This window comes from Tauraco erythrolophus, chromosome 1, assembly GCF_009769465.1.
Source record: "Tauraco erythrolophus isolate bTauEry1 chromosome 1, bTauEry1.pri, whole genome shotgun sequence".
NCBI classification, from domain to species: Eukaryota; Metazoa; Chordata; class Aves; order Musophagiformes; family Musophagidae; genus Tauraco; species Tauraco erythrolophus.
The window spans coordinates 14,416,302-14,430,339 of NC_141465.1; the positions used below are offsets into that span (position 1 = coordinate 14,416,302).

The 14,038-nt window shown below is 38.4% G+C and overlaps 1 protein-coding gene across 1 annotated transcript in view; it reads right to left on the reverse strand.

The window, feature by feature from the left end:
* Window positions 1-356: 356 nt before the first annotated feature.
* PROS1 (protein S) overlaps window positions 357-14,038 on the reverse strand; it is a 34,413-nt gene continuing 20,731 nt past the window's right edge. The window contains exons 9-15 of the mRNA XM_086628717.1: window positions 13,064-13,182; window positions 10,778-10,967; window positions 9,625-9,792; window positions 8,395-8,563; window positions 6,642-6,790; window positions 5,630-5,843; window positions 357-2,713 (exon numbers count right to left, since the gene is read on the reverse strand). Coding sequence (XP_086484843.1) covers window positions 2,568-2,713; window positions 5,630-5,843; window positions 6,642-6,790; window positions 8,395-8,563; window positions 9,625-9,792; window positions 10,778-10,967; window positions 13,064-13,182 — 1,155 coding nt within the window. The 3' untranslated portion in view covers window positions 357-2,567. The remainder of the gene's footprint in view (window positions 2,714-5,629; window positions 5,844-6,641; window positions 6,791-8,394; window positions 8,564-9,624; window positions 9,793-10,777; window positions 10,968-13,063; window positions 13,183-14,038) is intronic.

Consider the following 14,038-nt stretch of genomic DNA (forward strand, 5'->3'; position numbering starts at 1 on the left):
GCGAAAAGATAGGAATCAATACGTTCACTGATCTCCTCTCCTCTACGTGTAGTTCTGAGCAAAGCTTAATTTCCTCAGGCAATATTAAACAATTAGTAACCTTAAAAATTTATCTAGAGAATATGGATGCCTATTTGGATGGCATATTAATTCAAGTCAATTCTTTTCTTTGATGCTGAAGATTATCACAATCTCCTGAGTAAGTCATTTGACCACTAGCACAAGTCTTGCACAGTAAAAATGAACAGATAAGCAAACACAACTTAAAATGAAAAGAAACTTGCAAATGCTGCTTTATTTAATTCTTACAATAGGGAGGCACTTTTACATTAAAAAAAATAAATGCAGAGGTTTCATTGTAACTACAAAACCCTAAAATATTATTCCATGAAAATAAAAAGAAATGGTGTCTGTGAGAAAATGATCTTTTTTCTTTCATTTAATCTCTATACCATTCATTACACTGAAACAAACAAAACCTAAAAAAACCCACCCAAAAACCTTTTCTTCTGTTCACGCATGCTGACGTAAGCATTTAGAGTACTGCTGACCGTTCACTTCGTGTTTCTCATCTCATCATTTCTGTTTGTTGTACAAGGCAGTGGCTGACCCAAGGGCTTGCTGGAATTCAGTGGGTGCTGCTAAAATACTATAAATGATCATCTGTGTATTTGATGTCAAAAGTCCCAATTCAGCTCCACATTGGATGCAAAATCTGCTTATTTCAGTCAAGTTATTCTTCAATTTAGGCCCCAGTGAAGAATGTGTGTGTTGGGATGGGAGGAGAGCAGGGAGGGATGTTTTCCTGCAGTTATCTCCCCTCCACGGAGTCTGGAGAAATCAAAGCTTTTTTTACATGCCATGCTAGAAAAGGGAACTAGTAGTTCACCAGCAATTAGCCCCCGGGTGTCAGCTGTATGGTACTTCTACTTTATAAGCAGAGACATATAAACCAGTGCCAGACAGGTTCGGAGACTGTACTGAGGGTGGCTGGTGTGAAAAGTCAGAGCAAATCCTGTATTACATGACACAAGTGGGAACTGAAGTTAACAACAACCTCAGACAAAGCCATGATGTTGAAAGATGGGCTCAGATTATGCAATACTGATGTACTAATGATAGTACTCAACAATGAAAGAAACCTTACTGGGATGTCACTGGGAATATCTCTGGAGAAAGGCAATCCTCAAAATGAACATTGTCACAATCCATCCTTCTGTACCTACATTTCCACTTCAATGTCTCAAGTGAAGAAAGCAAACCTCAGGTCAAGAATCCTGGCAGATAAATGTGTCTCTGGTTGATGGATGAGAGTATATATTCATCGCTTACAGCAATCCTCTTGCTATTTATTTGGTTTGAGGTTAACAAAACCACTAGGTGAGCTGCACAGGGAGGCTTCTGGTTGTGTGAAAATGAGGTTGGAAGTGGAAAGAACACCCAAAGGATGTTAAAGAAATATTAGAAATGCTTGAAATGAGCACACCTGAGGAAAACAATACTTCTCTAATTACCTGTTGCATTAAAATTGGTTGAGCACAACACGGCTTTACATTCTGATGTTACTAGTAAAATTTAGGCTTTCAAGTATGTCAGAAACACAAGTGCAACAGGGCCCACAAATAAATCTCTTCTGGGGCTCTGTGAATACAAAGTTGACCTAAATCAAGGGAATATGATGGACCATTAGAGGGTGCTCATATTGAGGAGCGCTAGATTTGTCACAAAGGGAAGAACTGTTTGCCGCAATTTCTCAGCTTTACTTTGCAAATTCCAGTTTGATGTCCTGTGACAAAGACCAGAGCTCCTTCTTTCAAGCCATCTCCTCTGTTTTCCAAAATTGCATGGGGTGTATTTTAACCTGCTTTGAAAGTAAGTTACCTGACCTGATCCAGAACTCTTAAAAGTCTACGGGTGGGTTCCTAAGACAGAAGAATTAAAGCTGGCACAGTATAACAAGAGCTGTTTTCAAAAATTGAGCTACTTACAAAAACATTCGCGTTTTGAAGTTGCTTTACCAATATTGACAAAACTTGTAAACATATTCACAGAGAGCTCGGGCTCCAGATTCCAGGTTACTTCTCCTTGACCAAAAGCACATATTACAAAACCTGTAGAGATTTCTCATTATATGTTACGCTTGGGAAAGTTTAATGAGACTGGTTTTGTTTAGATTCAAATATATTACCAAAATTTGCAGCTTGTAACTTCGTGCTGATGTATGAAAAAATAAGAAGTAAAATTGGTTCTAAATAGAACTTCCTGAACTTTCTCTCCAAACTAAATATATCAAGGGCATATTATGAACATGGAAGATAAATCTAGATTTAAGATTTATCACTGATAGGAATAAATGAACATTTTTACAGAATTTTGATCTTGATTGTCTCTTTACAGCTGAAAAGAGAGGGAATTTTTTTCCCCATTCTATATAAAAGGGAGGAAAAACACGCTGTTGATTATTTTCCTGGCACATCTTGAATAAAATACTATAGGTTTCATTATGGCATGAGACTAATTACGCAAATTATATCTGAAAGAAAAAAGTTAAATTAAGAACTGAATGGTTACTGCATAATCAGTGGGCACGAGTGAGATCTAATGTCATTGTGTTTAGAAATGGCTTCATCCAGGTCCAGCTGTCTGTTGTTGACCTTCACCTCCATGCAGCCATTATAAAAAGCGGTCACTAACGTAGCACCCAGAGGAACATCTGCACAGAAACACATGTAGTTTATTAGGTGAAGGCATGCAAATTCTTACGTATTTTTCAGATTAGCAAAAACATGGGGAATACTCCATTCCCCATCCATTAGCCAGCCATGGGAGAAAAAAGCAATCTGTCAGGAAACATGTTCTTCTTTCTTTTCTTTAAGATTGAGATAGTCAGCAAAGCTGAGAAAGGTCAGTATAGTTTGAAATATGCGTTAGAAGTCTACTCCCATCCAGAAACCTAACTACGTGAATGTTTCTCCTAGTAGCATTTTCTGTATTAACAGTGAACCAATAGTTTGTTTCCTGGAGTCCTCTGTTCCTATCCTAAGCTACAAACAGATGTTTATGGGTTTAGAGGCCACAGAAAGAACCATCTTCCTTTTGCCAGAAAACTACTCTGGATTGAAATCTGCGAGTTGTCAGAGAAGGGACCCCTGGAAACTCCACGTATTTTACTGCTTCCTTACTGCTTCTTCAAAGTGAATTCTCTGTAAAAGACTCACTTCATCTCTTGCTCATCTAGGTATTGTTTGGGTTACAGCAACATCAGATCACGGATACGCTTCCAGGAAACAATATGTTAAGCACAAAACCTAGCAGGCATTGCTCTGAGGTCTTAGAGTACAACTGGATTCTTACAAAGTAGACATAAGGTACCTTTAGCAACTAGAATGAGGATGCCTAGCAGCTGATTTCAAGAGCATCATCTGTTTTTTCAGATGTTAATCATCCTATTCCTCCTAGAAGATAGACTTGATTGCCTGTGGAACAAGAAATGTTGCTTCCTTGTGATTTTATTTTACTATCAGCTGAGGGACTGTACAAGCAGCTCTGTAGAATCATGCCGTTCTGCTCTTTTTACTCTGATGATAACACTGCTGTCATAGAACTGTGCAAGTCTCATTTAGCCTGTACTGGTTGTGCTGAATTAATTAACAAAGCGGCATACTCCCAACGCTGTTACTAGTTTGAAGAAACATGTATCAAAAATGGGAACTTCTGATCTTCATGAAATGCATATTTTTTGTTAAAATTATGGTCTTTTAACCATACAGTCCTGTGCACTGTAGCTGTAGTGTGGAGATCCATACCTATTTTTTTTTTATACTGCGTAGTAATCCCAAAGGCTTTTCAGGGGTGAGCTGGAGTGAGTAAATGAATAGAGATGTAGCCAAAGTGGCTGTACATGGGGACCTAAAGTAGTTTTTCTATATTACTTCCTCTCTCTTTGGTAGCAGACACTGTTGTGGAAGAGGCTGCTTTGGATAAAGTGGGGGGTTTTGTTGCTTTTTTGAGACCTCCAAGTAGAAACTGTTTATGCATACAGTTATTTTTGTTGATTTGCACGTTGAAGACACCTTTTAAAACTGAGAGATTACACTTACTTTAAAGGAGCAGCAAGTAACTAATAATACTTTCTTATCTATCAGGATGCATGACTGAAGCCAAAGTCTTAGCTCTTAAGATGCCAATTACTTTGCAGCTAGCTATGTACCAGAAAGAATCATTCAAATATCACAAAGATTAAGAGGTCTAAAAAATGATCAGAATCTTAGTTAAGTTACTAAATGGTTCAGTTAACCTACTGACCAACCTCTACTAAGTAAACACTGACTTTGCCTCTCTTTTAAAAGCGAGCAGGTGTTACAAGAACACTGACTATTGCAGTATGTGACAGCACTGCGCCATTGGTGCATTCTTCGCATCCTACGCATTCAATTTGAATTGAACTCACCTGGTTATCTGGATTTCAAGATACTGCACATCCATTCAAAAGCAAAATTAGAGGAGAAACTGTCACATTTGGTGCCTAAATCTCATTAAATCCTTGATTACCAGTGTATGAAGACTTGAAAAGAACAAGTAAGTTCCAACATATGGGCCTAGATAATGAGACAACCACCACTTCAGGCAGAGGTTGTGGTACCTGCAGTGCTGCGTTAAACACCTTGCTTCTAATTCTGACAAGCAAGTCTAGAGGGCGAAACCATAATTCCAACCTCCCCTGTGTATGCTGCCTGGGAAGAAATTCCTAAAGAGATCATCCCCAATGGATACACAGTTCCTCCCCTCTTTCTACTCCTGTGCACCCTTGTCTACTGCATAAGAAACACAAAGCAGATAAAAAACAGCTATATCTGCGGCAGTGCTCTGACACTGCAGCCTACATGTAAAATGGATGTTAATTCAAGATTGTGTTGGTCAAACTCAGAATTTCCTTAGGAATTGCAACTTACTCTCCCTAAAATAACTTCAGTAGGGATACAGAAAATCTCTGCCACTAGTAACCATGTTGTAACCATGGTGTCTTTCCTCTACCAGTTTTCAGGTTTGAGGATCTTAGGCTTTGAAAATTTCTCATCTATGGCAATGCTATTTTTCTTCGTGATTCACCCTGAAGTTGAACTATTTTATATATAAGCATGTGTACACTTCCTGTACAAAATAATCCTTGTACATGTCTTAAGACTGGGGATACACTTGCAGCTTGCTGTAAACAAAATATTTGCGGTTTCAACATATTTTGTGTCTCATAAAGATTGCCAGTCATCTGTTGCCTAGAGTTTAATTGCTGTAACCATATTCCTGACTTCTCCTTCTGCACTTCTGACAATTTCCTTACAAATGCCTGTTTTTCTTACATGCTTGATGCAATTCCTAAATTGTGCCAGCTGGTGGCATTTCAGAAATATGCAATGCTCACTCCTTCCCAGTTCAAAAATCAAGACGTTTTCCAAATTCAAACATTTAGAGAGAGATTCTTGCCTTTTAACAGGCCTAATAATGCTACTGTTGAAAAGCAGGCTCCCTCAAAAGCTGAATAGACTGGATGAAACAAGAAGCACTTGGGAAAAAACCTGTTTCTTCTTGTACAGTTGTAAGAATAAAATTAACAAAAATAAATAGAATTCACCTGGCAGGCCGCCCAAGTAGGTAACAACATTTGCCATCATTGCTTGATGCAGGACAGACAGTTGCTCTGAATTGCTTCTGTCTGTGCGTGAATCAACAGACAGTTCAAGTTGCTGTTTGGTTACCAGAAGTCCAACCAGCACTTTTCTGGGTGTACATAACTTCTTTGATTCCAGATGTGCAACAGTGATGTTTCCAATGGTCACAATGATTTTCTAAATGGAAGAACCTTAGGTCACAAAAGATGTCACATATAACACACAATTATGCTTAGTTCTGATGCATTTTATGTTTTGAAGTAGAAGAAAAGGAAATGTTAGAGCCACGTTTTAAAAACTGGTACCTTAAGTTGGAGAAGTTACCTAAGTCAATGTACACTCATCACCTTTGGTGATGAATGCCATTCATTTATATTCTTAAATTTATAAGTGAGATTGTTCACTGTAAAAAAAAAAAAAAAAAATCTTTGTCTATGGTTCTGGGGTGAAATCCTGTTTTTCTTACAGGCGAAAGTTTCAAAGGTAGTCAGGTGGTTGCTATAGGTTCTTATCTCGAGCAAAAGCATGGATTAGTCATGGTGTATGATCATGCTCTATCTTGGGATGCCTGATGTAAGCAGACATAAATGGAAACTTAAGGACAAAAAGATCTGTTCATAAATTGAAAATAAGATGATGCTATTTCTATAATATCATCACTGTACTTCTGTCATATTCCCTTTCTGCTTGGTGCATTTGGAAGGAGAGGTTAAAGAAAACATGATGTAATAATACATAGTACCTGACATAAGAGCGCTTAGTGCTTAGTCCCTGCTGTAGCAATCATTAATAGTAATATATTTTCTGCACATCACTATATGATCTAAGTGCTTTTCAAAATATTAATTCAGCTTAACAGCTCCACCGCGAGTAGCTGCTTTTTTAAGTTTGATTTTTCACAAATGGAGTAGTAAGTTAAGTGAGACAAGAGGTGTGACTTAGGCGTATCAGCTGCCGTGATAATTGTAAGATCACCTGTGAGTCAGAGGAGTTAGAGTCCACTATGGACAAAGCAAGAGGCACTGTTTCATTAGAAACCAAGGCAAACATAACACCAGTGTCTGTGGATGGGCGAATAGTCATAGTCACATTTATTAGCCAATCTTCAGGACTGTCAAGATTATCTGTTTTAAAAAGAATAATTGACATTAATAAATCCATCTGCTAAAGAAAAATTAATATGGTGTTAAAAATTAGTATTTAATCTGCTTTCCCACTATGAAAAAATGAGTACTAATCTCCAGAAGAAACTTTGGAAAGAACCATAAGTCTATAAAAAAAACAACAAACAAACAAAAAAAACACATGCACAAACAAACTTTAATCCTAATCTTCCCTTACTGGACTTTTTGCTACCTTCTCTGTTCTCCTGTGGAACAGGTGCCATGTTCATTAAAGGTCAGTTCAGAATTAAACCCCAAAAACTGTTTTACTCATAAATTGCTGCCACTGAGTAGAAGATCAGCAGTTCTCATACGCTTTTACATTCCAAAGCAGTTCCACTATTAAAACAGGAAGATGCAGGTAAAGTAAATACACAGATGGCACAAATATGATTTCATATGATGCATTCATAGTGAAGCTAATATAAAAATTACTATTTAAAGAGGTATTTGTCATCTTTTGTATCTTTTCTTCAAGTGTCTCTTCCTCACCCACCTTCCACCCCCTCGCCCCCCCCAGTCAAATCTAGTAGTTTATTTCTAGTAGTTTCTTGAGGAAGCAGAAATCCTAAAATGTGAGGTGAGGTTATATTCCTAGATAAAGCCAAATGGGCAGGGAGACACTGGGCTATTACAGTTCATAGAAGGGCAGCAGTTGGTTTGGGCAGCCTCTCAGATTTGGATGGTGGGAAGGGGTGAGAACAGAAAGGAGAAGGGGATGAAGTCACGGCAGCAGCCCCAAACACAAAAGTCAGGAGAAGTCATGGCAGCATGGTGTTAGTGACTGAAAGGAAAGCTGAGGAAACTTGAGTGGCATAGGAAACTCTGATATAAGTTGGTTGGAAGCATAGAATATAAAAAGCTGAAGAAATCTTTTGAAGTGAGCTAAGGAATCTGAAGAAAAGGCCTAGGAATGAATAGCAAGTCTTAGAATGAAAAGGATCGGAGATTGAAGCAGGGCTGAATGGCAGCATAGCATCTGGGATGGGGAAGAGTATAATGACAACAGGATTTGGGACGACGCTCAAGAGATGTTTTGTTTTGAGCTCTCAGGTGTGCATAAAGACATTCAGGATTGGAAACTTTGAAATTAGGGCAGGAGGTCAGGCAAGAAAGTTCTGGGTTCGGGAAGGAGCAAGAGATGCACCTAAAACTTCTAGATAGGATGTTTGTTTAGAAGCAGAATTGAATATACAAAACTATCAGTGATCCTTTCCTCCATCCCCAACCTTCTTTTCCTGTCAGCAATATGATAGCTTTCCCCATTGATGAACAGGGGGAAGAATTAGATCTTTGGAAAGTGAATGTGTTCAACAGTGCCCATCCTTTGCAAATAAAGAATAGCACTAAAGCACTTCAGAAATTAAATGGATGACACCAACGGGATCAGAATTATCTTCAAAGCAAATTTCTAACAGAAATTACAGGAATCATTGCTGCATGCAGTGGTGTACAGCTTTGTGTGTGTCCCTTTTCTTTTTTTTCCCCCCATTTCTTCTATTAATTCATCAGTTCCATCACTAGTTCAGCAAAAAATATAGGAATACAGACAGAAAAATACTTACTATAGTTTATCTGAAACATTGCCATTCCAGTGCCAGGGTAGAAGGATCCTCTCCCCACCGCTATTAAACAGTGTTTGCTTTGTTTTTCTTTAATAACTTCTTTCACACCTGAATGTCCTTGATTCATCAGGTTCCAGGCACGAATGCACCCATCTAGCCGTGGGTTGATCTGTAGAAGAATTACAGCAGTAGGTGTTTGCATTCAAAGTTGTTTTACAAATGTTAATAAGGCATTACTTTGCATATCAACTTATTTCTGAGTAGCCAGTAACAAACAGCCTTATCAATGCTATAGGTTACAGCACTGATGCTGGGAGAAAACTCATGGCATGCCTTTAGTACCTCAGCCTTCAACAGGTATTTCTGATTTAATAACGTTTCCCATTTTGATGCCAGTGATCTGTACAAAATAGATTGCTTCAATTTTTAAAGCTCATGCTGTCGTTTTGTTCAGGTCACAACAGCTTTTCTGCAGTTGAAAGACAATGATCACTAGCACTGCTCCTTTTTCAAGGTTTCATCTTCTCCTTGTACCAAAGTACAAAGAAATTTCTGGAATTATTTTCCATTGAGTAAGGGGATGTTGTTGTATTGCTTCACATTTTTTCTCTCTGCTCCACTTTTGAGCAAAAATATTTTAAAATAAAAAGGTGCAGCCTCTACTGCACAGTTACTTTTTGCCTCTCTGGTTAGACTGCCAATTAGTTTGAGGGCTCTTGGACTGCAAAGCAGTCGCAACAACTTGACTGTACCCCTCCCCAGCATAAGACAGAGCTGTTGAGGGTGGAAGACTGCAAGAATCATGGGCCTTGTCTAGCCCGGGCTATCATAAAACCTATTAAAAATGAAAGCTTATTGTGCTGCCTGAGCAGTGACTTCCATACCTATTCAGAGCCTAGCAAAAGCCAGCACCAGAAACATGAATCACTCTGAAATGCTCTTGCAGCAGAAATGGTGGTGATTTAGGGAATCTTAAAGCTATATTAGGAAACAGAATCCTGAAAGATTAGGCTGTAAGTATTGTGGTTTTATAACTGAAACCTAACTGAAGACAGACTACAAAGCTTCATGAATGTTTATTTTCAAAACAGTGGTTTAATAACCTGATTTTCATTTTCTAAATGGATTCCATGCCACTCTTCCTTCCTCTGTGGCTACTAAGTAAATAATACAAAACTAAAGAAATAACAGAACAGTATTAATCTACACTACTCTTATTATTTTAGTTACCTGTTTAACAAGAGCGTTGCCCACATTGCGAGGTAATCCTGCAATGTACACTTTAGTTTCCAAGAAACCTTGTGACTGTTTAAAGAGAGTTCCTGGGCTGTTAATACTCATCACGGCTTCTTTAGCTATTTTTACACTGATGCTGTGCTCTAGTTCTTCAACCGATATCTAGAATTAATTACAAATAATTACATATTTAAACACACAAACATGTAGAATATTTTAAATGCTAATTACATATACCCATATGAAGCATTACTAATGTTTCTCTAAATATCTAACTTGTAAAATAGTTTTAACGCAGTCAATATTTACAGCATATTTAAACTTGAATCATGACAATGGTCCATATCCATGGAAATCCACAGAAGAATGATCTTCTGTGCCATCCCCATCCTACCCCTGGGAAAACCCATGTAGCACATCAGTTTGGTTTATGTGCTACAGAGCTTGCAAGAAAATGATTTCTACAATTGTTCTATATCCAATCCCCATGTGGCATACAGTTCTCCATGTCACTGCAAGCTGCTACAGAGGATTGAATTTTCAGATGGGACATAGACAAAACAGTTTCAACGCTTGCTGCCACTATTATTAGGTATCAAAGCAGATTTTTAATCTCAAGGAAGTTGTACTGAACTGAAACAGGAGGTCTACGCAGATTCTAGCATCTCTCACTCCCCTCTAAAAGCAAACAAACAAAACCTAATTGATGTTAATAATTAGATGCGATTTATAGATAGCGTCAGTGAGCAAGGCCTTTCATCTTAGGTATGCAAGCTTGAAGAACAAGATGGATTGTTGGGGTAGCAAATGCGAAACTTGGTTTCTAGACAAATCATCTAATAACTATGCACTTGACTATGCAATCACAATTTTTAATACTCTGCTGCTGCTGTTTTCATGATTACAAAGAATAATTCTTATGTTGCCAGCTAGTGGTAATTACCTCTTTCTTGATTTTTAAACAGGTGCCATGATTTCCGAGATGTAAGGCATTCTTGTGCATTTCTTGGTTGACGTTTAAATCTGGGATTTGAGGGCACCATTCTAAGCTTTTTTAATAGTTGTTTAGTTTCTCCCTACTTTACTTATCAAGACAGAACATTCCCATAGTGGATTAAAGGAAGGAAAAAAAGAAAACCCAGCTTACTATATGCCACAGTCCATCATTAATGGCTTTCCCTCCACTGGTGACTTTTGTTCCAAATTCATTCTTGAATTGAATTTCAATCTTCCCATCACGAAGAGCAAGCAAGATCCATGCTGTACTGTCAAAGGATTCTGCATATAGTATAACTCCCTCTGCATCATATGTCCGGAAATCAAATTCTGCTGTAAACCTGATTTGTGAAGAAGGAATCTTAATAAGAAGACAGGAACCATGAAATATTGTATAGCGTAGGATAGCTAATTAATAGGGTAAAAAAAAAAAAAGTTTATAGAGGTTCACCTTTTGGTAACTTTGTATCTGAGAAGCTATAATGTTTGCACACAATTAGTCAAAAGCAGAATCTAATGTAAGCCTTGTTCATCCGAATCCAGCGAAAAGTTTTTGAGATTAACACCCTGAGCTGAGGTTTGAAAGAACCTGGGTTCAATTCCCAAATCTGTTATGAGCTTTAAAAGTGAAGGATATCACACCCCCTTGAGTTAAGAAGATAGATGTAATATTCCTATTGCATTTCGTGGAGATGTGATGCAGAAAAAATACATCATCTATGATGTGCTTCAGTACAACAGGGTTGCCAAGTGTTGTCCTACAACAATTATAACCTAGCAATTGGTTACTGCTGCCTTTTATATGCCATTCTTTAATTTGAAGATTTGCTGTCTGGATCTTGGAAGTTGGTTGAACATCTGTATGTAGCAAAATTATGGTTTACATTATAGTACCTGTACAGTGGAAAAGAGAAAGTATAAGTATAGCAAAAAACAGTCCTTGTCTCCTAGAAGTTTTGGACTAAATAAAATACATTGAGGATGAAAAGAGAAAAGAAAGCATTTGGAAGTCAGGATTTGCTGAAGACAACAAAAGAGACAAGTAAGGGAGCTATAATTAAGAACTTGGGTTGCTTTTACTCTCAGTCTTGTTCTTTGTCCACTAGATGTCATTGTCTCTCATGCAGACCCACAGAAAAATCATTCTGTATTTACACAGAGAGTATTAAGATAGCTTCAAACATTTATCATCTTAGCAAGGTCTTCCCGGAGAGTATTAATGCCTGGTCAACTCGGAATTGCGGCAGAGGAAAAAGTTCTCAATATTTATGTCCTGCTGTAAGGTTCTGAGGCTCCGGGGATCACCAGCTCAACAGCTGCTGCTGCTGTTACCCTCAAATTGTTTGGTCAGTAAGTCAAGGAACACTGTGATTTCAGCTGCCGCAGCGAAGAAATCCAAGAGTAATAAAAGGGTCAGCAATCGTTCTGACAGCTGCAAAAGAAATCATACAGACAGCGCTCTAGACAAGGTACTGTGCTCTATCAGTGTCCTTGGAGCACCCTGTGAAAGGGAGCACAGTGGCAGGGGGGAAGCATTGGCCTTGTTTTTTTTCTCAGCAGTATGTGTGTAGCATGTCACAGCTTCTACTCGGAGCAGAAATGAAGTAGCAGCAACATCTAAACGAAAGCCATTGCCATATATAACTGGAAGCTGTACGGTAATTTTCCTGTGACATCTGAATTTTATGTTGAGAACTCTAAATGCCTTCCTGTATCTGTATCACTGCCTCCCACCTTCCCCAGCCCCTGCTCTTTCCTCCAGAGGAGGGGTAAGCTTCTGTCACGAGGAAGCACCAATCTTTTTGCTCTCTTGTCCACAAACCAATGGGACCTACTCCCTGTTAAACGTACAGCTCTCCATCTTCTTCCTTTTTCGCCCATTCAAGTCTGGATCTCTTCGCATTTTCTCCCAGTCCATACGCCTCTCCCTGTAACACCACTGGTAACCCAGGACTGTAATGGCTGGAAGACTCCAGCTCTGTTATTCATGGATATGATCACACCTGAGTGCCAGTGGTGGATGTCTTGCCCCAGCTGTGCACTGTTTCCTGGCTGGGACACAGCCGGTACTGCCTCCTACCTGCTTCTGAGGTATCTGGGAGGCACTTGCTGACCTCTCACTTTCGCCATGTAAGAGAGCTGCCGTCTGTACGGATGAAGTGGCTCAAGGACACGGTAAAACCAACAAGAGATGCTGTACACTGACTCCAGACACATTGTTTGTGCCTGTCCACTTTCAAATGACTCCAGCTTCCTCTAAGTGCTACTCTGTGCAGGAACCCAAATTAATTCATTCTCCATATAAAGGCATCTTAACCAGTGAGGAGACAGGGATATAATTTATGCACACAATGCCCTCTTTCTAAACCCTCAGAATATTAATGGAAATAAATGTCCATAATTTCAATGCATACTTTTATCAATAGCAAATGCTTACCTCGTGACATTTGGCAATTTAAACTTTAAGTACAGAACGGGAATTCCTGTAAATTGCTCTGCCAGGTAAAGCAGTTCATAATTCTTTTCAAGGTTCAGTGGGATACACGCAGTAACAGGCTGAAAATGGTAGAGAATAAAAAAAGCTGTTAATGCATTGTGATAGTTCATGAAGCATTGGCACTACTATTCACTATTGTTGGCTGTTAGCCTGTCTTTTTTTTTTTCCTTAAAGCAATGGCTTGCCTCTGGGTTTTTTGGTTTGTTTTGTTTTTTTTATTTTTCTTTTTTTAAACTTCAATATCTATGGACAAATGAAAGGGTGTGGTTTTGGTTTTGCTTGAAGTGTCCATTACGTAAGCTGCTGGAGGATAATTCAAGTTGAAAAACAGTTCTGGTGGTTTGCAACTAATATTTAAATATTTAGCATTTGAATTAAGAATTCAACTCTTCCATCAGGCACTTTTCTTTTCACCAGGGACCTATGACACTCCCCTACTAGGGTCCTGCCAGACTCCATTATTAAAGTTGTCTGGAATCTAAACCTGATCAGGTGTTAGAAGGGAATGAGGCCAGAGCCGTGTCTTGAGAAGATCTAATTAAAAAAATAAATGAAAAATTAAAAAATCACCTTTTATTTTCTTTATCAATATTGATGTACAACTACTTATAGCCAAACAATCTCTGGTACTACTAGAACCATTTATGTGGAATAAAAAGTAATAATTTACAACTGGATTAAGCAACAGATTAATAGAAAACGTTTCTATCTGGCTGTTCCTTGAACGTACCTGTCCTGTTTGAACTTTGGAAAGGAATGTTGACAAAATCAACACCACAATTCCTGCTGGAATAGCACTGAATTCATATTTCTGAGAACTGTCAGTGGGAATATAAAGCTCTTAAGACGACATTCCCAGGAAAACTGTAAAAGATCTAAGTATTTGTGGCAACTGAAAGGCCTACAATAGTATTT